This window comes from Toxotes jaculatrix, chromosome 2, assembly GCF_017976425.1.
Source record: "Toxotes jaculatrix isolate fToxJac2 chromosome 2, fToxJac2.pri, whole genome shotgun sequence".
Lineage (NCBI taxonomy): Eukaryota > Metazoa > Chordata > Actinopteri > Toxotidae > Toxotes > Toxotes jaculatrix.
Window position 1 is genome coordinate 30,830,688 of NC_054395.1, and position 25,000 is coordinate 30,855,687.

Consider the following 25,000-nt stretch of genomic DNA (forward strand, 5'->3'; position numbering starts at 1 on the left):
GTGTGTGAGTGAGTTTGAGAGTGTGAGTGTGTGTCAGTGTGTGTGTGAGTGTGTGTGAGAGTGTGAGTGTGTGTGTGTGAGTGAGTGTGTGAGTGTGAGTGTGTGAGTGAGTTTGAGTGTGTGTGTGTGTGTGTGTGTGTGTGTGTGTGTGAGTGAGTGTGTGTTTGTGTGTGTGTGTGTGTGTGTGTGTGTGTATGTGTGTGTGTGAGTGTGTGAGTGAGTTTGAGTGTGTGAGTGTGTTTGAGTGTGTGAGTGTGCGTGTGTGTGTGTGTGTGTGAGTGTGTGTGTGTGTGAGTGTGTGTGTGTGAGTGAGTATGTGTGTGTGTGTGTGTGTGAGACAGGTATCACTGGGTAATATTTGTGTCTCTCTCTCTTGTGTTCTTCAGTCCAGTTGTACGACTGCTCAGCCGGCCAATCAGATTGCTCGCAGTGCAGGGCAGTACCTGAGGAGTATGGCTGTGTGTGGTGTCCAAGAAACCCCTCCCCCAGCTGCGTTTACAACCAATCATGTACTAGCATACCTGCAGACACCTGCCCGCCTCCTCAGATCACACAGGTGAGTCTAATGATCCGTCCTGTAATTGTGGGTGGAGGTCTTCTTTGTTACTATGGAAACTTTCACTTTCTGTCTTCTTCTCTATTTGTCCACCCACCTGTCTGTCTGCAGGTGTTACCTGTATCCGGTCCTCTGGAGGGCGGAGTCTTGGTGACAATTACAGGGTCAAATCTCGGGATGAAATACCAGGATGTGGTGGGCGGAGTCACAGTGGCAGGTGTTCAGTGTCTGCCCCAAAGTGAGGGATACCAGATCTCCACCAGGTAACACACACACACACACACACTCACACACTCACACACACTCACACACTCACACACACTGTGTGTGTGTTGTAGGGTTGTGTGTGAGCTGCAGCCCAGTGGGAAGCAGAGGAAGGGGCCAGTCCTGGTTACCGTGGGAACAACTGCACCTGGGAGGTCCACGCAGATCTTCACCTATCAGGTGAGAGCGGTGTGAGGAAACTCGTTTCAGGATCCACCATCCCAGCGTTTCAGTGCACACAGAGACCAGCTCCCTCTGAACCACCACCGTCTCACAGTCCACATCACTGCTGACTCAGTTCATAGCTTCTGTCCCTGCATGGTCTCAAGGGTCAGTGGGTTGGTCTAAAACCTGTCACCAGGCAGGCTGTCCTTTTCTGGACATCAGCAGGGCTGCCTTAAGACCAGTCCATGACCAGCACAAGACTCAGAGACTCCAAGAAAGCCAGATCCTCCAAACTGCTCTTTGACACATGAACCCAGACACAGCAGAGACGTCCTGTCCTGTGTGCAGCTGCACAGATGTGACCATTCTGTTCTTGGAGGGACATTCCCCCCAGCTGTGCTCCGCTGTGAGTATCCCCACAACCCAGGACCACACCCAGGTCCCAGAGCCAGTGCTGCATGAAGAGGTGAGACCTATGGCTATGTGTAGGTGGTAACACTCCACCTTCCTCACCTCTGGCCCCTCCCCCAGCAGAGAGATGGTGTTTCATAACGAAAACTAGTTCATAAGCCAGGGTCCAGGAGACAGAGGCTCTGGGAGACCGAGGCTCCCACCTGTGCCTGGTGCCCAGCGCGCAGCACCTCCAGCCTCCATGCCTGCAGGTGGTGGACTGACACTGAGTCAGGAGGAGCTCGATGGCAAGCTCCTCACCTGGGGCCAGTTTGGATGACAACACAGCTCCCTAGGTCACAAGGACATGTGACCCCGTCCACCACAAGAAAGTGGTGATTTTCAGAGGATTAGCAGTGTCCCTCAGTGTCTCTTCATTTCCAATCAGCAAAATAAGCATCAGTGTGATGTTTACACTGTGTCTGTGGGCTTCGTCTGATCACGGTGTTTTCTAATCCAACCCCTGTGTGCTCTTGTGTTCAGGACCCTCAACTCCTGGATCTGGTTCCTGATAAAGGTCCAGTTTCTGGAGGAACCAGACTTACCATCAGAGGACGGCAGCTGCTGACCGGACAGACGTCCGACCTGAGTGCCTTCCTGGGTCCACAGCCCTGCTACATGTGAGTACTACAGTACTACAGTAGTAGTACCTCCATGATTCTCCGAGTCTCTGGACTCTGCTTGAGGGATGAGCACAGTTCTTCAAAAGAAGTGAAGGCGTCATCGTCTGATTCACATCATGTTCATACGTAGTCACTCCTCTTCCTCCTTTAGTGAAAATGGTACATGTAAGAAATGTAGCATTTTTATAGCATCGGAGGCCGCATGTCATCACCCCATCGCTGGCTGTCTCGGTGGTGTCCAGCAAACAACGTGGCCTTCACAGACAACTGGGAAACTTTTTTGGGAAAACCTGGTGTGATGAGGAGAGACGGCATCCATCCCACTGTGGACGGTGCAGCTCTCATATCTAGAAATATGGCAGATTTTATTAGACAACCAAAGTCAGAGGAGGCAGAGCTGCAGTCCTGAGTATAAACCAAAAAAGACGAGAGGTCGTTAGTCCCATGATCCTCCGCACACCTCTTCTCTCTTTCTCTCCTCAGACCCACTCTCACATTTATTAACCTTTATTCCATGTCATTAACTCTGTGTCCTCTCTGTCCTGTAGTCCTGTGCCTGTCTCTTTCTGGTCTCTCTGTCTCTGTACCTGTCTGCAGGTGTCTCTGTCTGTGGTCCTGGCTCCACTCACCTGCTGCTGGTTACTGTCTACAATGATCCATTTCTAACACATGACTCTGTTTAATGTTGTCTCCTTCCTCGTCTCAGTGTGGAGGAGGTGAATGACACCCAGCTGGTGTGTCAGACTGGTTCCAGTTCTCAGACTGGTGGAGTCACAGTTCGGGTTTTGTTCGGCAAAGCAGAGCGGACCATTCCCGACGTTACCTTCCGTTATCTTGACGACCCCGTCATCACCGAAGCCAAACCTGCTGAGAGCTTCTATGCGTAAGAACGTCATCACCAATCACCAATAATCAATCATTAACTGATCTGTTGGCCTAATAAAGTGTCTGTCTTCCTGTCCTCAGAGGGGGACGTGTCATCACAGTAACAGGTAAGAACCTGGATGTGGTGCAGCAACCAATCATATCGGTGTGGGTGCAGCCTCTGGAGGTCCAGAGGGTGAAACGGAGAAGACGATTGGCTCTCCTCACTGCCAAGCAACAGGTGGTCTTCAACAGCACCATGACAACGGTGAGAGGAACTGGCCAATCAGAGACAAATATCGGTCTGTGACCGTGCTGAATTTAATTCAACCTGTCTCTCTCTCCTGCTTGTCTGTCTCCTCACCTGTCTGTCTCGCAGGTGTCTGAGTTTTGTTCAGTCCTGTCCTCCTCTCAGATGACCTGTCCAACTCCCTCAGTGACCACAGAGGTCAAAGTAAAAGGTGTCTGGTTTCAGCTGGACAACGTCAGAGTTCACTATGAGAGCATCAAGGTATCTGTCTGTCTGTCTGCCTTTCTGCCTGTCTGTCTGCCTGTCTGTCTGTCTGTCTGCCTGTCTGTCTGTCTGTCTGCCTGCCTGCCTGTCTGTCTGTCTGTCTGCCTGTCTGTCTGCCTGCCTGTCTGTCTGTCTGCCTGTCTCTTGGGGGGCTGAGGTAACACATGTTGACATGATTCAGTGTGACTTCACTTCCTGAGGAAATCATCATCTCTGATGTCCATGTTCTGGCAGAACTTCATTGAGAATCCTGCTGACAGATGGTCCCAATATCAGCTGATCACAGCTGATCACAGCTGATCACAGATGATCACAGATGATCATGGGACCATCTGTCTGAATGTAGTGGTCATTTTAAAATCCCAGTGCTTCCTGTACAGACAGACGTCCGGCTGAATGGGTTGTACAGGATCATTTTTGAGTGATGATCATTTCTCAGATTTGACAAAAACAGTGTATGATAGAGTAACCCGTCTGTCTCTCTATCTGTCTCCATGTCCACTTACTTGTCTGTCTCTCAGGGTAAAAGTTTCACTTACTATCCAGACCCAGAGATTTTTCCTCTGAATCGAGAAGATCCAGAAGCTCCGTATCACTTCAAAGCCGGCGGGGTGATTGCCGTGGAGGTAAACCCAATGACCAGTATAAACCAGTTCACTGACATTTGTCTGTCCAGTACCAACAGAATCAGTCCCAACATCTGTGTCTTCGTCTCTCAGGGTCATGACCTGACCAGAGCGATGTCCAGACAAGAAGTGACGGCTCGGCTCGGAGATCAGGAGTGTGAGGTGAAAACTCTGGACAACACTCACCTGTACTGCGAACCTCCAGAGGTCCAACCCAAGAGTGTGGACGACAGCAGCGATCTGCCCAGGCTCAAGGTAACACGGACACACTGTGCACACGTGTGGAACAGCAACAAGCTGCTGAGCCTCACGTCACCTCAGCGGCGGCGAGTGAATGACCTGAGCCCGTTAATGACAGCAGCAGTGTGGACGGACGCAAACAGGAAACAGGAAGCTTTCAGCCCAGCTGCTGTCTGAGCCTCAGCCAGGTGTCCCCACTGTGACAGAGACACAGTGGGGACACATGACCCACTGTACCTTATGTTTCTGGAGAACCGTCTGTCCACAAAATGTCACTGTCCACACTGCACTTCACTGTCCTCAATAGTGGACAGGTGAAGTCTGAGGACAATCAGAGGAGACACAGACAGACAGAGAGAGAGAGAGAGAGAGAGAGAGAGAGAGAGAGAGAGAGAGGCAGACAGAGACAGACAGAGAGAGACAGGCAGACAGAGACAGACAGGCAGGGACTCCTCCCTCCATAGGCAGACCCAGTCTCCTCGGGCTGATTCAGACTTTTGTTTTTAACAGTTCTGTCTGTCTCCCTCCATCTGTCCCCCACCCCCCATCCCCGCCTTTGTTTCTCTCTCTCCCTCCCCGTCTCCCAGGTGTTTATGGGAAACCTGCAGGTGGACCTGGGATTGGTTCAGTATGACAGTGACACTCTGATGTCCCCCGTCCCACTGGCTGCTCAGATCAGTTTGGGGGCGGGAGCAGCTGTAATCATCCTGTCAGTGCTAGTCGTCATCCTGATGTACAGGTAGGTACCTGTCTGTCTGCTTCCACCTGTCTGTCTGCCTTCAAGGGTCTCATGCTCTAAAATGCCTTCAAAGAGCAACCCTGTGTCCATCTCTGTCCTGAGTCTCGGTCTGTGTCAGACGGAAAAAAAGGAAAGTTACTCAAGAAACTGGATTTACCGTGAAACTGCCCTTTAGATTCGGTCTTCTCTCCTCTAAATCAGTTTTTCTCTTTCTGGATCCATATAAGTCAGACGGAAACACTCATGTCGTCACTAAGGTTCAGGATCTCCACCAGACTGAACACTAAAGTTCTGAAAGCTTTAATAAAGTTCGGACTGTAGAGTTTGGGATGAGTGTCCACGGACCATGGTCTGTCTGAGCTGCTGTTTGTGGGCTTTGAACGTTTATGTGACAGGATAAGAAACTTTAATGCAGAGAATTCTTCACTAAAAACAGCTGTTGGATTTCATGATTCTTGTGTTTCCGTGTAGGAGGAAGAGTAAACAGGCCCTCAGAGATTATAAGAAGGTTTTGCTGCAGCTGGAAACTCTGGAGATCAACGTGGGAGATCAGTGTCGCAAAGAGTTCACTGGTACTTACTGTGAAAATGATCAGAAGATTTTGTACGTGGTGCATGGTCTTCTTCAGCAGACGGAGTTCTCTCATCTCATGTTATATGTGTGAACTTTGGGTCTCAGTTTTGCTGAGATCTTGTGCTTGAGCCAGATCTAAAACTTAAAACTGGAACCAGAATTAAAGCATCAGACCAGTTTCCCACTAGGACCCAGTGACTCCAGCTGCACTTTCTTCCATTTCTTCTTTATGCAGACCTGATGACAGAGATGATGGACTTGAGCAGTGATGTCGGAGGACCAGGACTCCCCCTGCTGGACTACAGGACGTATGCGGAGAGAGTCTTCTTCCCTGGCCAGCAGACGGCGCCACTGAGCCGCCAGCTGGACCTGCCAGAGTCCAGGAGGCAGACTGTGGAGCAGGGTCTCCAGCAGCTCAACAACCTGCTCAACAACAGACTCTTCCTCACCAGGGTAGGTGATGGCCGAGGGGGCAGGTGGAGGGTCATGTGATGCTGATATAACCTGGTCTCAGATCAGAAGACACCTGGACCTGCAGGTGACGTTTGTTTTCTGTCTCTGTCACAGTTCATCCACACCCTGGAGGCCCAGCAGGGTTTCTCTCAGAGAGACCGGGGTTACGTCGCCAGTCTCCTCACCATGGCCCTTCATGATAAACTGGAGTACTTCACAGAGGTCATGAAGAGTCTGCTGCAGGACCTGGTGCAGCAGTATGTCGCCAAGAACCCTAAACTCATGCTACGCCGGTATGTGAAACAAACACGCCTTCATCTATGAAATCTGTCTAACAGGTTCAAAGAGCCGTACAGGAGGTGCGATCAGATCTTAGATTTTAGCCTGAAGAACCTCGGACCTCCCGTTCTTCAAGAAGAACCCGTTAGGTCGAATCACAGTGGAAACATCTTAGAGGTTTGAGACATTCTCAAAAGTTCTCGACCATCCAGGACTGAGTGGTGTGAGACCCTGAGAGTCGGAGCTCACTGTCCAGCCTTTGATCCTTACCTGTCTGTCTGCTTGTCTGTCTGTCTGCCTGTGTTTCAGGACAGAGACAGTTGTAGAGAAGATGTTGACCAACTGGATGTCGATCTGCCTCTACTCCTTCCTCAAGGTAATGGCCTGTCTCTCTACATGTCTCTCTTTGCATAAATCTGTCTCCGACTCTCCTCACCTGTTTACCTGTCCGTCTGTCAGGAGGTGGCGGGGGAGCCTCTCTACATGCTCTACAGAGCCATAAAGTATCAGGTGGATAAAGGGCCGGTTGACGCCGTGACAGGGAAAGCAAAACGAACGCTCAACGACAGCCACCTGCTGCGAGAGGACATCGATTACTGCGCTATGGTAACCGCTGCAACACACACCTCTCACCTGTGTGCATCTGTTATGCATCTGCATCTGTGTCATTCAGACACAGCTGGGCAGCATCTGGATGTTACAATGGACAACAAGGTGTACTGATAATACACAAACAATAAATGAGTGGGAGATGAAGAGCTGGTGGACTTTTTTTCACCGTGGACATTTTCCATCGGTGACGCTTCAGTGTGATAATCCTCTGTCTCTCCCTCAGACTCTGACGGTCTTGGTGAAGAATGGCGTTGAGGTTCAGCCGTGTCCTGTTAAAGTGCTTGACACCGACACTATCACTCAGGTAGGTACCTGTCTGTTTGACTACCACCTGCGTGTCTGGCTGCCACCCGTGCCCCTCACACCTGTCTGTCTCCCTGTCTGCAGGTGAAGGATAAGATCCTGGATCAGGTCTACAGGGGAGCTCCGTTCTCTCAGAGACCAGAGGCTGACAGTCTGGACCTGGGTACACACACACACCTGTCTCATCAGTGGGTGGTTTGATTGACAGCTCACACTGACTCGTGTTTCTGTATTTGATGACAGAGTGGCGTTCCGGTCAGGCAGGTCACCTGACCCTGTCAGATGATGATGTCACGGCGGTGGTTCAGGGTCGCTGGAAACGAATCAACACGCTGCAGCATTACAAGGTAACAACAAGCAACCAATCACAGCGTGTCTTCACACCTTCTTCATGTTCTGTGCACGTTCTCTTTCTTCTTCATCCTCTGGTTCTTCTGCGCCTCCTTGTGTGCGTCCCATCCACTGAATGTTAAACGCTGGTTCTCCAGGTTCCAGACGGAGCAACAGTTGCTCTGATTCCTCGTTCTCAGAGTTCTGGTGGAGTTGGAGTCAACCAGGTCTTCCAGACTGGAGAGAGTAAGAACATAACACATCTACAGAGACTAGAACTTACAGAACATGTGAAACCTGGAACAAAAGTAGAAAGAGCCGTGTAGAGCATCTAGAACCCCAAACTAACACAAAGAAAAGCCCATAGAACCTTTAATGAACACACACAAATCTTTAGAACATTTAAAAACCCAGAACAAACACAAAGTCCAGACCATCTAGAACATTTAGGATATCAACAATACGCAGAACCCAGACCCAACACAACAGAAGGATCTTGCACATGTAGAACCCACAACCAAGACAGAGAGGATCACCAAGAACATTTAAATTGAGAACCAACACAAACCAACATCTAGAACCTTAGACCAGCACAAGGAGAAACACAGAGCATGTTGCACACAAACACAACATCTAGACCCTCCAAAACATTTAGAACATCAACACAAAGGGAACCACGTAGAACCAACACCTGTCTTCAGTGTGATCGACAGTCTGTTTTCTTATTGGTGGTCGTGGTGACTGACGGTCTGTGTGTGGTTGCTAAAGAAACACCGATGCTGGAGGGCGAGGAGGAGGAGGGTCTGCGTCTGTGGCACCTGGTGAAGAGCAGCGAAGATCCTGAAATTCCAAAACACAGGAAGAGCAGCATGAGGGAGAGAGAGCGAGCCAAGGCCATACCTGAGATTTACCTGACCAGACTGCTGTCCATGAAGGCAACACACATCAACACACACAATTACAACCCGTCTCTCTTTTTCTCTCTACATGTCTCTGACCCTGCCTGTCTCTCTGTTTGTCTCTTTGCAGGGGACGTTGCAGAAGTTTGTGGATGACGTCTTTGTGGCGATCCTCAGTACAAAGCGTCCTCCTCCTATTGCTGTCAGATTCTTTTTTGACTTCCTGGACGACATGGCCGAGAAACACGGCATTGACGACCCTGAGACGGTCCACATCTGGAAGACAAACAGGTGAGACACACGCCTAGTGGCCTGTCTGATTCTCTGACCTGTCTCTCTGACCTGTCTGTCTGTTTCTAGTCTCCCTCTCAGATTCTGGGTGAACATTCTGAAGAATCCTCAGTTTGTGTTGGACGTTCAGGTGACAGACAGCATCGACGCCGTCCTGTCTGTCATCGCTCAGACCTTCATCGACTCCTGCACCACCTCGGAGCACAAAGTGGGACGGGTACGACCTGTCTGTCTCTCCATCTGCCCGTCTCTCCCCGTCTGTTACAGTGTGTAGTACGGGTTAATTCTGTGAGGTCTCATGATATCTTTCCGTCCAATCAGGACTCTCCTGTCAACAAGCTGCTGTACGCCAGAGAGATCCCCCGCTACAAACAGCTGGTAGAAAGGTGAGACATTTTTCAGTTACCATGGAAACACGGCAACTGTGTGATACACAGTTACCATAGAAACAAAAACTCTGTCATACGGTTACAGTAGAAACAAACTGTGTGTGTGTGTGTGTATGTGTGTGTGTGTGCAGGTATTACAGTGACATCCACAGTGCTGCGTCAGGCTGTTATCAGGAGATGAACTCTGCTCTGACTGAACTGTCCGGGGTCAGTAACCACGAGGATGAACATCAGTGTCAGACATTCTGAGGACATCCTGCTCACAGTAACTAACTGCACTCTGTCCCTCTGTCCCTCTGTCTCAGAGCTTCGCGCCAGAGATGAACAGCCTCGTCGCTCTTCATGAACTCTACAAGTACATCAACAAATATTATGACCAGGTAAACGCATGTGGAAGTCACGTGACCTTACATCACCACAGGTATCAGAGTCCAGCTCCCCTGTGTGCTGTGTCCCCTGATGTTAAAGTCACGAGTGCGATGACTCGAATTATTCACAAACTTCACTGAACCTTCGGATTTTTCTGAGTTTCTGAGTCTGAGACGTTTTTCACTCAACTAACATTTGAATAAGCAGCTGAACACCTGTCTGTCTTTGTCCCTGTCTGTCTCTGTGTCTGTCTGCCTCTGTGCCTGTCTGCCTCTGTGCCTGTCTCTCAGATCATCATGTCCCTGGAGGAGGACAGTTCAGGTCAGAAGATGCAGTTGGCTTATCGTCTGCAGCAGGTCGCTGCCCTGGTGGAGAACAAGGTCACCGACCTCTGATGACCTCTGTCCCCATCAACCTACCCATGGGAAGTGGTGACCTCTGACCCCTTGAGACAGCTGGAGCCTCAAAGAGGGAGAGGATGAAAACGAAGCTTCTTCTGCAGTTCAGAGAGACTGAAACTCTGGAAATCATTGGACTCCTGTCAGCATTGTGTCTTCCTGCTGTGTATCAGTGTGTGTGTGTGTGTGTGTGTGTGTGTGTGTGTGTGTGTGTGTGTGTGTGTGTGTGTTGTATAGTCAGACTCAGGAGAACCCGGTTCTTTAGATCCCTTCGCTCTGCAGCAGCAGCCAAACAGTCAAACCGTTAGTTTACAGTTTAAAACCTGAATCAAACCTGGATCTAACTGAAACCCGACTCCTCTGTGATGGAATGACAATCTGACCAATCAGATCAGGGAACATAATCTCCTGCTGCCTTGCACTACATTTCCCAGAGTTCCCTGCTGTGCTGCTCTGCTGTCTGAGAAAGAGTCAAAAAGCACAATTTGAATAGTTTGTACTGATGATGTATTGATTATTGATCTGCTGAACACATGCTGGATGTTTTTTATCGACCTTATAGCTGAAAACATTTTTTGCCTTTACTGCTGAGTCGTCGCTGCACCGACGGTAAAGATCAGGGTTGCCAGGTCTGCGTGACAAAACCAGCACAATGGCCAGTCAGAAGCAAGCCAGTAACAGAAGTCAGAATCTGTCCAGCAGCTTTGCTGTCACATGTTCTGTCACATGTGCTGTAACATGTACAGAATCAGAGCGTAAACGTTCAGAGCGCCAGCATCGACACGTCGGAGTACGTGTGGCGTGGTCTCAGGAGCGTCACACTACAGTGTGTGTGTGTGTGTGGCCCCTCGGCAGCACTCAGCAGCCCAGCTCAGACCTGGCAGCCCTGTTAAACTTCCCAGCATGCAGCCATGTGGGAGTTTTACTGAACGCAATAACAGAATCAGGGAGAGATTTTAAATCAGTTTCAGTCTGATTCCAGTTTCTGATCATTTCCTAACAAAAGCAGCTAAACCTAAAGTTTCTCGCACTCGTACTAATTTACCTGGAGCTCTCCAGGAAAACCTGACCACTGACAACCTCAGGACCCAACTCTCACTGGTTCCCAGTCTCTCCAGTCTTCCGCAGTTCCGGGTCGAGTCCAGATTGACTCACCAGGCTTCTCAGGTTTGTATAATGCCAGCCAGGAGTGATGATTTTTATTTATTGGCCAATCAGCATGCAGCAGATGAGTGGAAGAAGAATGACGACAGGGCGTAGCTCAGTGACGGTGATGAAGGTGAAGGTGGCGAATTCAGTTGTTCAGTGTTTTGACTTGTCCCATCTACAGCGATGGTCTTCGCCAGTCTATTCAGTTTCTAGTAACCAAGACCAAACCAGGGAATCCCCTCCTTGGTGCAGTCCCTTCCTGGTGTCCCTCGTGGACTGAGTCTGACTACTTTTCATTTGATGGTGCTTCCTTGGTTCCCTTTTGGATTGAGTCTATTTGTCATTGGACCCTGTTCAGTTTCTTTAGGCCCTGTTTGGATTGGGTTTGGTGGACTTTCTTAGATTGTTAGATCAGGTCTGAGTGTCCTTCTCCATCTGACACTCATTCTGTCCTTGGGTTCTTTGAGTGATGTGTCCCTTTGTGGATCAGGTTTGAGCATCCTTGGCTTTTGTCTGGATCAGATCAAACTGGATGAAAACCAGTCTCATCAGCTATGAGTAGGTTTTCCATTGGTCAGTTTAGGATCAGGACCCAAACTCTGGACCTTGAAGGCTTCTTGTCTGCACAACTTTCACGAATGCCCAGGATTAGGTGCTCTCTTTCTTTAGGACTGTTCAGGTTTGGAGTCAGTTGCTTGTCGGTCCAGTCAGGTCTGCGTCCTGTTCTTGGGTCAGATCTTTATTTTTGTTGTTACTTTTTTATTTAGGAAAACATCAGTCACAAAGAGCTTCTCGAGAATATTTTACGTATTTATTTTAGTCGTGTGATTAACTAAACAGTGTTATCTTGTTTGATAAAACAAGACATAATTCACTTTAAAGCATAATGAGTCACTATTTTCTGACATGAAAAATCAATCGATTAATAAAGAAAATAAGTGTCAGGTTTACTGAAAAGGAATGAATGAAAATTCATTATTGATTCATTGAAGATGGAAGCTGGAGGCTGTTGTAGGTGATACTGTTCTTCAGTGCTGCAAATTTCAGGTTTAATCAAATGATGTGAGCAGGAATCGAGTGAAATAAACATGGAGCTGCTGGGTTCCCCCGAGCGTCTGGGGCTGGAAATCCAGCTCGGACTCAAAGCTCAGCTGGGTCAGGATGGTTTCTGTTGGTGAACTCAAAGGAAAATATCCACATCAATTAAGTGTGAATGAATCCAGCATCTTTGCAACTCAGTTGAAATGAACTGATTTGCAGCCTTTGTACTGTTTATACTGCTGAAATAAAAGCTGGACTCACCAGATACAGGTAGATAAAGGTGGTTTAGCTGTAGATTTACCTGACTCTGAATCAATGGACTGTAGTTTTGTACGTAAAGCAGAAGAGAAGGACAAACAGGAACTAGAATCGGACTGAAAGTTTTACTGGAACACTGAAGTCGAAACTGTTAAATGAACAAAGAGCTGATTGATAAAAAAAAACAATCAAAACAGTCTGAAATCTGGGGGTTTAAACTCTGTGTGTGTGTGTGTGTGTGTGTTAGCTAATCACTAACTTATTGTGTGTACATACTTGTAAGTCCTATTTATACTTATTTATCCCAGCTGTGCCTTCACTCTCGCAGCTTGGTGGCGCTGTTCGTCTGTGACAGCAGCCTTATTGATCCTGTGTCTCAGTGCATCATGGGAAGATAAATTCATTTTAATGTCTAACTGTTATTGAACCAGGGAGGGAAAACAACAAACCCCGAATGATCGAGCATCAGTGCCCCTCATCAAATCCACACAGTCCAACACTGAATGAATGCTACAGAGCAGTTAGCATAACGCTACGCCAGGCTGAGAAAAACTCAAACCAACTTGCTCTGAGCTGAGATTGTTGTGTCAGCTGCTGTTTCTGACCTGTCACATGCAGATAACATGTTAGGAGTATGGCACTTACTGGTTGTATCATCTGTCTGTAGGTCTGTAGGGAGAATGTTATGCTAACAGCTACAGTTGCACTGACAGGAGGTTACGATCTTTGAACAAAGATGGTGACAAACAGCCTGCATCATATCAGATATGCTAGCTGTTTGAAACTAGATGCACAGCTCTTTGTTTGACGTGGGATAAAACCTGATGATTGTTGTCAGGAGGATAAAACTGTTATATCACCGAACAGCACAGCTAACAGCCGCCCACAGCACGTATCTGCAGCTTTATGGTGATACTGCTGTTAGCTAGCTGATGCTACAGTAGTTGCAAACTTTTGGCAGCTTCTCCGTTGTTATCTGAGTTAGTTTAACACCTGTACAGGTACAACCGTCTCACAGGCTGCATCCAAATATCACTAACAGCAACAATAATTCTTTGACAGAGAAGAAAAGGATCAGCTGAGGCTTTGGTGCGATACGTTTTTTTAAATAAACTCACTCTAAAACTTTGAGTTTACAGAGGTCAGGTCAGGTCTGGTCTGGTCTCACAGCTCAGTTCAAGCCTGTGAGTCAAGAGGTTCAAAGTTTGGATTCGTCCTGGAGATTGTCAGCTGTGTCTCCATGGCAACAGTGAGCTGTTTAACCTGTTGGTGTGTTTTCTCTGTGCTGATTCAGTCGCCGTGGACAACAGAGGCTGTTTTATTTTGTCTCCATCTGCCAACCTGTACCTGTACAGTGTGACAGAATACTTCGTGGACTCTCCTGGACTCTCACCGTATGTTTTTCTGTGTAAATGGACGAACTGAGACTGAACCCACAAGGCAATAAGTAAATAATCAGACTCTGACAACCAGCGGTCGTCTCTGCCGCTGGCCTGAATCAGGAACCTGAAACAGGTCTGGTCTTAAAGGAGACATTATTTGAACGATGATCTTCCTCCTGATTGATCGCAGCTTCTCTGTGTTTCTTTTTCTGCTCTTTCTAATTATGGCTCTCTCCTCTGTGTTTATGCCTTGCGTGTTTTTTGAGCCTATGTTTGACCTGTAGTTGTAGTTCTCTGAACAGATTAGACTTCTGCATGCGTGTGATGATGATGATGATGAAGATTTACGGTGCTTCTCAAGCTAATATTTTGTTTTGTTTTTCAAATAAAGACAAGAGGCAGGGCTCACACTCTGCCGTCTCACTGATGATGTATATCAACGGAGGTCAAAGGTCACAGTTTGACCTCTGACCTCCTGATCTCTGTACAGTTTTCTAACCTTCTGGACGTGATGAAACAGATCCTCAGCTCTGATTGGTCGAGCTCTGTTTGTTACTGCAATGTTTTTTCTACAAGGGAATAAAAACTTTAAAGTGTTTGTACAAAATAAATCCAAGATCAGTTGTAATGAAGCACAGACTGATTTTCTATTAACTGTGTACAGTTTGCTAACAGTGTATAAATGTGCCTGTAAATACCTGTCTGAGGATGATGATGATGATGGGGATGATGAAGATGAGCCCATTTGCAATGGAAATGTGTTTTTATTGTGAAGAGGCAGGAGGCCACAATTTGTATCATGTAAAAATAAAGTTCTAATTTTAACTGTTGTCTGTACTGCTGTGGTTACATGAACCCGAGCTCTCAGCTCTGATGCAGGAATATTAACAAAAGCAGTCAAAGTTGTCAAAGTCTGAATTTCACCTGAACACAGACATACAAACACAAACCCTGACTAAAACTGGAGAAATGATAAATGAGGATTTTAATCAGGATCTATCTGATCAAAGAACAAGTCGAGGTGATGATCAGTCCCTGCACAAATCCCGATTCACTGTGACGAACACGTTACTACAGGCTGTGCTATCTTCTGCAAACAACATCCATCCTGATGAAATCTTAGGAAGAGCCGAGACATGTGACCTCATCGTATTTTACCTGCACTTGCTTCCTGTCTGTCTGAATGTCTGTCTCACAGACTTAGACTTTCTCTCTTTGAGGTTTGTCTGTCCTCTGAGCTGTGGAGTCTGAATCTGGATCTGTGGGCCACCTATGGCCCCCATCGCTACTTTCATTAAGCATTGTTATTAGTCTTACTATCATTAGTTTTACAACTGTGACTGTATCAGTATTAGTCCTCTTAGTTTTCTTGTGTTCTCTGTCCGGAGAAGTTTTAATTCCTAATGTTTCATCAGCTCTTTTTCCTGTTTGTCCTGATGAGAATGACTGAAGCCAGTTTCTATAAAAAGAAATGCCATAAAACAAAGGACAGAACTAAAAAGACTTCATAAGTCAAACTGTCTGATTAAAGATTCAAACAAAGGAAGGATATATGTACACACACACGCGCGCGCACTCCCCACCTCCTCAGTGTATAATGTTCTAGATCCGCCACTGTTCCCAGTTTGGGTCCAGCTACAGTGTTGTCGGTCACTGCGCATGCGCACAGTCCGGTGTCCGGTGTCAGACTGTCAGCAGCTGTTGAGCCCATGAACGGTAGGACCGACAGAGCAAAGAAAACACACCGAGAATAACGGAGTGGAGCCGGTGCAGACCCAGTGCAGAGGCCGCAGAGACCGGGCCGCATCCTGCGGGGAGAGCCGCTGATTCAATCTGGAGCTAATGGAGCAAGGAGACCGTCAGCTGTTATCTAACGAAGCTAACGAGCTAACGGGCTAACGGACAGGCCACTGACTCACGTTCACCACGCTGCACCACACTCACCCGTTCTCACCCGGGTTAGCTTGTGGACCTCCTGAACCACCTGCAGTCGGACTGTGTCCAGTTCAGCCGGCTAACGGAAGCTAACAAGCTAACAGTCAGAGTACCGTCAGCCCAGCCGGGATAGTCCGCCCAGACCCGGTTCGTGTTTAGGACTGGGAGCCAGGATGTTGATAGGTAAGCTAGCTCTGATCCCGATCGGTGTGTCGGTACAGCTGTCGGTGCAGTTTGACTCAGTGACACGCTGAGCTCTGCTAAGCTAGTTAGTATTAGCTAACCGTACCAGGCTGTGACTGCTGCTGCCACACGCGCACACACACACACACACACACACACACACGCAGCAGAATCATTTCTGAAGAGCTAAGTGTTTGAGTGTGGTGTGTGGTCGGTCTGAGGTTGGAGTTTTATGAAAAGTTTAGTGATTTATTTGTTTATTTATTGGTGATTTGTGAAAGCTGTGTGTGTGTTTGCTTATTTTTTGTTTGCGTTGTTTTGTGTGACATCATGAACCCGTCCTATCTGTCCACCGCTAAATGTCCAGGTATTTAAATGGAGTTTTGTGTGTGATTGACGCTCGTGGTAACGGTGTGTCAGAGGAGCTGTAGGTGTGCAAATCACAGTAGACTGGGGAAGAATGGCTGAATGTGACTCTGGCTGTGTTGCCCCCCTTCACCCCCCCCCCCCCCCCCCCCCCCCCCCCCAGCAGCGGTCGGTGCAGGAACCAGAAACTCCGCCTCCACCGGCAAGAAACACCGACGCAGAGGCAAAAAGCACCGGAGAGTCCGAACAGATGAGAACCGGTAAGAAACCAGCAGAGACCAGACACACCGATGACCCCACACACACACACACAGACACACACAGACACACACACACACACTGCTGACCACCCTGCATACACACACACAGCACGCTCAGAGGCTATATTTATCTGTGTGTGTGTGTGTGTGTGAGACGGTCTGTGGGCTGAATCTCATTCCAAAGAATCACTTTCTTTGTTTGACTTCCTGTCAAAACTTTTATGGCCAGGAAACTGATCTTAGAGCTGCTGTTTCTCAGAGCTGATTAAAAAAAACATGAAATATATATAAAACGCCGTCAAACAGATGACACACACAGGAGCACAGCATCCCACACAGAGCAGAGCAGAGACGAGCCACAGTGAGCTGCAGGGTGAGGCTCAGACGGTGCACTCCAGCTGTGCTGCACATCTCGACTCTCTGGCAGTGGAACGCTGCGTTCACAATCTCCCCTCATATTTTACGGAGGCGGCCGCGGTGCAGGAAGTAAAGGGTGCAGATTTGGACTTTGGACTGGCCTGAGATCGGAGGATCACCCCCCCGACCAGAGCTGTGGCATCCACCCCAGCTCCCCAGGCACCTTAGTTGGCAGCCCTGTGCTCCAGCGTCTCTGGTGCAGGTGCTTGTGTGTGTGCTATGTTCACTTGTTGTGGGTAAAATGCAGAGAATAATCAGTTTCCCCTGTTTGAGGGATCAATAACAGTAATAAGCTGAACTAACTAACAGCTGTTTAGCAGCAGAGGAGAGGACTGCAGGGTTGTAGCTAAGCTAACACGGATGATAAGGTTACCTGTGATAGCACTTTGAATTATCCATCAATCTGAATGATCCCACTGTGTGACTGTGACTCACTGAGGGGCGACAGGTGTGTTACAGGTGTACAGGGAAGACATGATAGGAGAAGACAGGGACGGGCGCCTCTGCTCTGATGAGTTTGGCAACTCGTTCCACCATCAGAGAACCACAGAGGAGAACAGCCTGAACTGTGTCTGTGTGCAGGGACGTCAGTATCACACACACACACAGAACACACACACAGAACAGACACAGACACATACACATTAAAATGGCCGGCTGAACCTTTCATTGGATGAATGGAGGTAATGTGGAGGCTCAGGTTTTTAATGAGAGGTTTACCAGTGAGGACGCAGGGAAACAGCTGTCTCATATGAATCAGTCCAATGTGGATGGAACGAACTGACCCAGATTTATCAGCTCATCACATCGTCCTGTGAAACCATCAGCTGATCTATCTGCACCGAGTCTTCACTTCAGAAAATGACCAGTGACGCACACCTGTTCTCTGAACGCGACACCACGTGTAAATCAGACAGGCTAACAGTTTCCCTCTGCTCCCAGTCACTGTGCTAAGCTAACTGACGTCCTCCTGACAGAAACAGGTTTGGTGCTCGGCCTCAGAGACTCTGCTCCAATAATAGACCCAGAGACTGAATCATGATCCCACAGCACACACACACACACACACACAGCTGCTCTTCATCTCTGAGTCATGGACATTGTTGAGTTTTACCTCAGCTGCACTGAAATAGACTGTAGAGTGTGTGTGTTACAGATCTGTGATTCACTGTGTGCACATGGTCACAATGACATCATCATCAGGTGTTCAGACTGTAAACATGGCTACACTGAAAACACACCTGTGGGTTGAACAAGTAAAGGTGTTCAGGTTGTTGGGTAACGTCACATTGTGTTACCACAAAAGTTTAACGTTGACATTTTTGTCTGATTTTGTGTGTGAGCCAGAGCCTGCTGTGATCCTGCAGATTGAAGATCGTGGAAGGTAATGGTGCGTGAGTGTTTGGAGTGGGGGATGGGAACGTTGATGTCCGTGGTGATAGCGAGGTGGTCAGAAATTGCGAGGTCGGTTAGTGAGAGGTTTTGGATACAGAGACAGACTGTTGTGATTTTGGGCCAGGGAGTCTGAAGGAGGGGGAGGTCGTCCCGGTGGATGACAGCAACGCCTCCTCCCCGACCTTCTGCACGGGGATTGTCCAGGTATGAGTAGCCGGTTGGTGTGGTCTGATTCAGGGCGATGTCTTCCATGGGTTTATGCCAGGTTTCTGTGAGACAGAGTCAGTCCAGGTTATTGTCTGTGATGAATTCGTTTAAAATGAGACTTTTGTTGTTGAGAGACCTGGGGTTCAATAACGCTGTCTTGAGAGGCTTTTGTTTTGAAATCGTTGAGGCGGAAGTTGGCACTGGCAGGATGTTGATTGGAGTCAGGTGACGGGTGCTCGGATGACGCAGTCAGATGTTGTGGTGGTGTAGCGCGGAAGAGCGGGAGCTACGGTCTGTCCAGAGGGAAGGAAAGTTGTTTTCAGCTGTGAAGTTGTAAGAGAGCTTGCGACAGGAGGTGTACGGTGGTTGAGTCGGAGAAACTGCGAGGACGTGTACCGAAGAGCCGTGGTCGTGTGGAGATTAGCGGTGGGATGGGAATGACCACAGAGAGGCCAGCAGTCAGGCTGTGGACAACCACCAGCAGCTGACAAGCTGGACGTGTGTCCCGGAGACGTTCAGACCGGCAAATTAAAAAATGAAAAAAGGTGACAGAGAAAATGAAACGCAGATGTAAAGAGACCAGGGATGTCATCAGAGCCATTTGTTAGAGATCCAGAGAAAATTACGTGTTAGCACGTTCACATCGACTCCTTGTTCGTTTTAGTGAGCTTTGAATTCTGTAATCAGGTCTGATCGACGCCTAATACCAGTGTTACTGTATGAACCATTATCCTTAGCCAGCAGTTTCCAGTAGGATTCAGCGTCGCCCGCTCCGGACCCAGGAAGGCGTTTAGCGGTTGATGCTAATTTCACATTCCTCACAGCAGAGCAGCTGGTGACCAGTCTGACCAGTGAGGGGAGACTCTGTCTATCTAACAGCTCTCAGTTCAGATCTGTTCAGGTTTGTTCATATACTGTTAAATCATAAGATTCATTATCTGAAGACACAGTACAGAGCAGGATCTTATCGAGAAACCGGACACGGGGTGAGAGGCGGAGAGGACAGACTAGGAGCAGCTGTACATACTGTTGCCTTCAAGCACTGTCAGATAACAGAGGACATTTCAGACAGTGTCTCCAGGACACGTTCAGGAGTTGACTTTGACTTCATGCCCGGCAGGTTCATGCCCGGCAGGTTCATGCCCGGCAGGTTCAGGCCCGGCAGGTTCATGCCCCGGCAGGTTCAGGCCCGGCAGGTTCAGGCCCGTCCTGCTCAGCTCTGATGTAATAGCTTATTTTTGTATTTTTCAGGCCTGATGACCTCTGCGACCTCCAGGGTCTGAATCCCGACAGCAGCCCCCCCCCCACGCAGCTGCAGACACGCCCCCAGAATACTCCACCCACCACCACACTGTTAGGAAACGTGCCAACTTATCCAGGAGATCTCCATGAAACCACCACAGCACCTCGACACAACCCTCCAGACACCACCACATTATCCGCTGAGACCACCACCCAGAGTGTCCCCCGAGCTGCCAGACCTCCCGTACCGAACACGTCCCAGACCACACCACCCCTCCATCATACTGTGGATAACCCTGAAAGTACCCTCCAAACTGCCCCGCTGCCCCCTTTAAACACCCCGTCGACAGCACCAGTGACTTCACAGATCTTCAGCCAGTCACCTCCTGCCACATCTCAAAGTCCCACCCACAGTCCCAGCCAATCACTGCCAACTGTAAACCAAAACATTCGCCTGAGTTCCTCCACATCGCCTCACAGGACTCTTCAGAATGTCACTGAGACAGATCCCTCTGAATCACCTCCCTCCTTACCCCACAGTGTTACCCACAATGCCCCTCAATCACCGTCTGGATCTGCGCCGCATCCTGTCAAAGCCCCTCCTACTCCTCCTTTAAGCCCCTCCCACCCGGACCCCTTCCTGCTGACCACAGTGACCTTCACCTCTAGTGTCTCTTCCCACCTCTACACCCCCCTCTGCTCCTCCTCCGCCTCCTTCTTCAGCTCCTTCGACTCTCTGGGTCCTCCCATTTGTCTGCCCTCTATGATGTCATCAACCACCCATCAACTGACCACACCCCCTTCGGCTCTGAGCCCACCCCCTCCAGAGTTAACCCCGCCCCCCACCCAGCTGCTGGGCTCAGATGATGAGGAGCAGGAAGACCCATCAGACTACTGCAAAGGTGAGACGTTCACAGAGTCTCTGACCCACTGAGGCTGCTCTCAGATCAGATTTGATTTGATTGACTGCTGAAGGTCCAGCCCGTGGACCAGGGACACCGGGGAAACCCTGCTGTGTTCTCTTACGTTGACCTGTCTGTGTTCCAGGTGGTTACTACCCGGTGAAGATCGGTGACTTGTTCAATGGGAGGTACCACGTGGTCAGAAAACTGGGTTGGGGACATTTCTCCACCGTCTGGCTCTGCTGGGACCTTCAGTACGACAGACAGTAAACACACCAATCACACACATGTTCTGAAATCATTTTACCGCCTTTTGCACAGACTCTGCTCTGTCTCGTCCTCTGGACACGCCTGTTTAGGAAGAAGCGTTTTGTGGCCTTGAAGGTGGTAAAGAGCGCTCCACATTACACCGAGACGGCTCTGGATGAGATCAAACTTCTCCGATGTGTGCGTCTATCTCACACACACACACACACACACAGACACACACACACACACGTTTGAACATCTGTCTTTGTGAGGACACTCACTGACATAATGCCTAACCTGAACCCTAACACCAGGTCTGAACCCTCAGACTGAAGACCAGGCAAAATGTCCTCACAACCATGGTTTCAAATCAGACACACACACACACACACACACACACACACACACACACAGCACAGGTTCCCAGACCACTGAGCGAACATTTGCTGTGAGGCTGTGAGGAGCCGTACCTGTGATGCAGGTACATTCATTCATTCTGTGATGGAAACAGGTAACTGTTCTGTTTGTGTTTCCAGGTGAGGGACAGTGATCCGTCCGACCCCCACAGAGAGACCATCGTCCAACTGATCGATGACTTCAAGATCTCTGGAGTCAACGGAATACGTATCCTTCTTCATCACCTGTCTGTCTGTCTGTCTCTCTGTGTCTCTCTGCCTGTCAGTAGTTTCCTCAGCTGCTCTCAGATGTCTGTCTGTCTGTCTCTCTCTCTGTCTCTCTCTCTCTGTGTCTCTGTGTCTCTCTGCCTGCCTGTCAGTAGTTTCCTTAGCTGCTCTCAGATGTCTGTATGGTTCTGGAGGTTTTGGGTCACCAGCTGTTAAAATGGATCATCAAGTCAAACTACATGGGACTTCCTCTGGTCTGTGTGAAGACCATCATCAGACAGGTAACACCTCGTGTCTCTGACGTGACCTCAGGGACGTGGAGCTGGTCAGTGATGGGGTCTGTGTGTGCTGCAGGTGCTTCAGGGTCTCGACTACCTTCACACTAAGTGCAAGATCATCCACACTGACATCAAACCGGAGAACATCTTACTGGATGTTGATGAGGTTTACATCAGGAGGTTGGCGGCTGAAGCCACCGTCTGGCAGAGAGCCGGAGCACCGCCCCCATCAGGTTCATCAGGTGAGGAGCTGCGATGTGATTGGTCAGACACAAATAACCCCCACATCAGGGACACCAGGACCCATCTGAGACCTGAGATCAGGACCCGTCTCAGATCTCAGGTCAGGTCCTCAGGTCAGGTGAGATCAGGACTCAGTTCCAGCTGTGATATTCATCACAGCCCAACTAACTGAAATCAGATGTAAACCTGAGAGCAGGACTTCAGCCGATCACCTCAGGGACATGAGCCTGTGGAGGGACATGCAGTCAGATGGGAGTGTTACTGGGAGCTGTGGTTTTCACTCTGTTCAGACAGACAGCTGGACATTTGTCAGACTGTCTGTCTGCTTTCTAAGCTGTCTCCTTCTCCCTCTACACAGGCCTAACTCATCTGTCTCTCTGTGACCTGTCTGTTACTCCTCTGCTGTTGTTGTATTCCTGCTCTTCCATCTTTCCTTCCTCTGTTTCTGTTTCTGATGTTTTCTTCCTGTCTCTCTCTCTCTCTCTCTCTTTCTCTCTCTCTCTCTGTCTGCCTCTATGTGTCTTCTCTCTCTCTCTCTCTCTCTCTCTCTCTCTCTCTAGTTAGCACGGCTCCCAGGGATCTCCAGGTAAGTGTCCAGGTGTGATGCCTGCAGTGTCACTGGTTCCTGCTAGTTTCAGGTGTTTAACAACACCCCCCCCCCCCCCTCCAGGGCCTGAGTGTGAAGTGTTCAGTAGTGTGTAGTTTTTGTAACACAAAGTGTGGTGTGTGTGTGTGTGTGTGTGAGAAAACGTTAGTGGGTAGAAACATGAGCTCTGCTCTCTCCTGTTGTGTGTGTCTGTTTGTGTGTCTGTGTAGGTGGGTAAACTGTCTAAGAACAAGAAGAAGAAGCTGAAGAGAAAAGCGAAGCGTCAGCAGAGGCTGCTGGAGGAGAGACTGGTGGATATCCAGGTACGGCTGCTGTAATACTACCAGGATGTTACAGTAATGTTACAGTAATGTTGCTGTAATGTTACAGTAATGTTACAGTAATGTTGCTGTAATGTTACAGTAATGTTACAGTATTGTTGCTGTAATGTTGCAGTAATGTTGCAGTAATGTTGCTGTAATGTTACAGTAATGTTACAGTAATGTTACAGTAATGTTGCAGTAATGTTGCTGTAATGTTACAGTAATGTTGCAGTAATGTTGCAGTAATGTTGCAGTAATGTTGCTGTAATGTTGCAGTAATGTTGCAGTAATGTTACAGTGATGTTGCAGTGATGTTGCAGTAATGTTACAGTAATGTTGCAGTAATGTTGCAGTAATGTTGCAGTAATGTTGCTGTAATGTTATTGTAATGTTGCTGTAATGTTGCAGTAATGTTGCAGTAATGTTACAGTAATGTTACAGTAATGTTGCAGTAATGTTGCAGTAATGTTACAGTAATGTTACAGTAATGTTGCAGTAATGTTACAGTAATGTTGCTGTAATGTTGCTGTAATGTTGCTGTAATGTTACAGTAATGTTGCAGTAATGTTGCAGTAATGTTGCAGTAATGTTGCAGTAATGTTACAGTAATGTTGCTGTAATGTTGCTGTAATGTTACAGTAATGTTGCAGTAATGTTGCAGTAATGTTGCTGTAATGTTGCTGTAATGTTGCAGTAATGTTACAGTGATGTTGCAGTAATGTTGCAGTAATGTTGCAGTAATGTTGCAGTAATGTTGCTGTAATGTTGCAGTAATGTTGCAGTAATGTTGCTGTAATGTTACAGTAATGTTGCAGTGATGTTGCAGTAATGTTACAGTAATGTTGCAGTAATGTTGCAGTAATGTTGCAGTAATGTTGCTGTAATGTTGCTGTAATGTTGCAGTAATGTTGCAGTAATGTTGCAGTAATGTTACAGTAATGTTGCAGTAATGTTGCTGTGATGTTGCTGTGATGTTGCAGTGATGTTGCAGTGATGTTACAGTAATGTTGCTGTAATGTTGCTGTAATGTTGCTGTAATGTTACAGTACTATGTGTGTGAAGACTGTCAGTGATTAAGGTCATTAAAGGTTCATGGGTAAGGACACAGTCTGACCTTTGACCCCTTCCATGGCTCTGTGCTCCTGCAGCACCACAGCTGGGGGGGGGGTGTGTGTGACCTCTGTGTGACCTCCGTGTGACCTCTGTGTCTCTCACTGTAAATGCTTCCATGTCCTGCTGTGTTCAGAGGATGGAGGAGGAGGACAGTGTGTACCAACCTGAAGACACAGACAGTAACTGTGAGTACACACTGATACACTCATACTGTACAGTTTATGTAATAATACACACTGTGTGTGTGTGTGTGTGTGTACAGTGTAATACACAGTCCTGTCAGTTTACAGTTTGCATGAACATTTGACTCTAAATTTAATTCAGTTCAGTTCAGTGTTTATAGAGAGAGACAGAGTCTGACCCCAGATCAGCAGACACCTGGCTCACAGGGGGGACAATCCTGCTGAGGGCCGGGCTGGGTGAGAGGAGGAAGAGAGGGCAGCTGGGAATGGAGGACAGGAGGAGGACATGCAGCATATAGAACATGATACACACAGGAAGTGGACGATGTTAGAGGGACAGCATTCAGATCCCAGAACAGTTAGTGGACACTGTCCTCAGCAGGTTACAGCTGTGATAGGAGACAGAGCACAGGAGCAAACAGCTGTTTCATCACAGTCTGCAGAGAATATGGATCCAACATGGATCTGAAGCAGAGTGGGACATTAAACACAGTCATGTGTTAGAGACGGAGCCAGGACCACAGACAGAGACACCTGCAGACAGGGACAGAGACAGACCAGAGAGAGACAGGCACAGGACGACGGGACAGAGAGGAGACCGAGTTAATGGAATAAAGGTTAATAAATGTGAGTGTGGGTCTGAGGACAGACAGAGAGAGGAGAGGTGTGCAGAGGATCATGGGAAGTCTCCCAGCAGCCTCGGCCTGTAGCAGCATCACTGAGGGATGG

General features: G+C 48.4%; 2 protein-coding genes and 1 long non-coding RNA gene across 5 annotated transcripts in view; 2 read left to right on the top strand and 1 right to left on the bottom strand.

Annotated features, from left to right (window-relative positions):
• Nucleotides 1-25,000, top strand: part of plxnb3 (plexin B3) — a 66,406-nt gene that overhangs the window by 35,017 nt on the left and 6,389 nt on the right. The window contains exons 15-40 of one of the 2 annotated variants that reach the window (XR_005894583.1): nucleotides 387-556; nucleotides 668-819; nucleotides 895-1,000; nucleotides 1,919-2,055; nucleotides 2,765-2,941; nucleotides 3,025-3,190; nucleotides 3,302-3,433; nucleotides 3,958-4,062; nucleotides 4,156-4,317; nucleotides 4,890-5,041; nucleotides 5,513-5,613; nucleotides 5,850-6,067; nucleotides 6,182-6,360; nucleotides 6,656-6,722; nucleotides 6,806-6,952; nucleotides 7,182-7,262; nucleotides 7,346-7,424; nucleotides 7,505-7,608; nucleotides 7,750-7,837; nucleotides 8,360-8,526; nucleotides 8,621-8,781; nucleotides 8,851-8,998; nucleotides 9,103-9,167; nucleotides 9,302-9,377; nucleotides 9,476-9,550; nucleotides 9,830-10,168. Coding sequence is in view for 1 of the 2 variants with exons in the window: in XM_041046497.1 (XP_040902431.1) it covers nucleotides 387-556; nucleotides 668-819; nucleotides 895-1,000; nucleotides 1,919-2,055; nucleotides 2,765-2,941; nucleotides 3,025-3,190; nucleotides 3,302-3,433; nucleotides 3,958-4,062; nucleotides 4,156-4,317; nucleotides 4,890-5,041; nucleotides 5,513-5,613; nucleotides 5,850-6,067; nucleotides 6,182-6,360; nucleotides 6,656-6,722; nucleotides 6,806-6,952; nucleotides 7,182-7,262; nucleotides 7,346-7,424; nucleotides 7,505-7,608; nucleotides 7,750-7,837; nucleotides 8,360-8,526; nucleotides 8,621-8,781; nucleotides 8,851-8,998; nucleotides 9,103-9,167; nucleotides 9,302-9,377; nucleotides 9,476-9,550; nucleotides 9,830-9,934 (3,320 nt within the window). In the remaining variant the exon portion in view is untranslated. Of the gene's footprint in view, nucleotides 1-386; nucleotides 557-667; nucleotides 820-894; nucleotides 1,001-1,918; nucleotides 2,056-2,764; nucleotides 2,942-3,024; nucleotides 3,191-3,301; nucleotides 3,434-3,957; nucleotides 4,063-4,155; nucleotides 4,318-4,889; nucleotides 5,042-5,512; nucleotides 5,614-5,849; nucleotides 6,068-6,181; nucleotides 6,361-6,655; nucleotides 6,723-6,805; nucleotides 6,953-7,181; nucleotides 7,263-7,345; nucleotides 7,425-7,504; nucleotides 7,609-7,749; nucleotides 7,838-8,359; nucleotides 8,527-8,620; nucleotides 8,782-8,850; nucleotides 8,999-9,102; nucleotides 9,168-9,301; nucleotides 9,378-9,475; nucleotides 9,551-9,829; nucleotides 14,566-25,000 lie in introns of those variants that run through there. The other variant, XM_041046497.1, reaches the window with a different exon arrangement.
• Nucleotides 7,968-15,811, bottom strand: LOC121187386. The gene is made up of 2 exons (XR_005894587.1): nucleotides 15,722-15,811; nucleotides 7,968-8,431 (listed from the first exon to the last, which is right to left on the bottom strand). It is a non-coding gene; the product is annotated as an uncharacterized LOC121187386 (long non-coding RNA).
• Nucleotides 15,451-25,000, top strand: part of LOC121187321 (SRSF protein kinase 3-like) — a 10,731-nt gene continuing 1,181 nt past the window's right edge. Inside the window, exons 1-11 of one of the 2 annotated variants that reach the window (XM_041046508.1) lie at nucleotides 15,451-15,885; nucleotides 16,415-16,511; nucleotides 19,782-20,674; nucleotides 20,820-20,928; nucleotides 21,034-21,121; nucleotides 21,460-21,547; nucleotides 21,721-21,827; nucleotides 21,901-22,066; nucleotides 22,628-22,653; nucleotides 22,884-22,976; nucleotides 24,223-24,274. In XM_041046508.1, the coding sequence (XP_040902442.1) occupies nucleotides 15,876-15,885; nucleotides 16,415-16,511; nucleotides 19,782-20,674; nucleotides 20,820-20,928; nucleotides 21,034-21,121; nucleotides 21,460-21,547; nucleotides 21,721-21,827; nucleotides 21,901-22,066; nucleotides 22,628-22,653; nucleotides 22,884-22,976; nucleotides 24,223-24,274 (1,729 nt within the window). In that variant the 5' untranslated portion in view covers nucleotides 15,451-15,875. The remainder of the gene's footprint in view (nucleotides 15,886-16,414; nucleotides 16,512-19,781; nucleotides 20,675-20,819; nucleotides 20,929-21,033; nucleotides 21,122-21,459; nucleotides 21,548-21,720; nucleotides 21,828-21,900; nucleotides 22,067-22,627; nucleotides 22,654-22,883; nucleotides 22,977-24,222; nucleotides 24,275-25,000) is intronic. The other variant, XM_041046518.1, reaches the window with a different exon arrangement.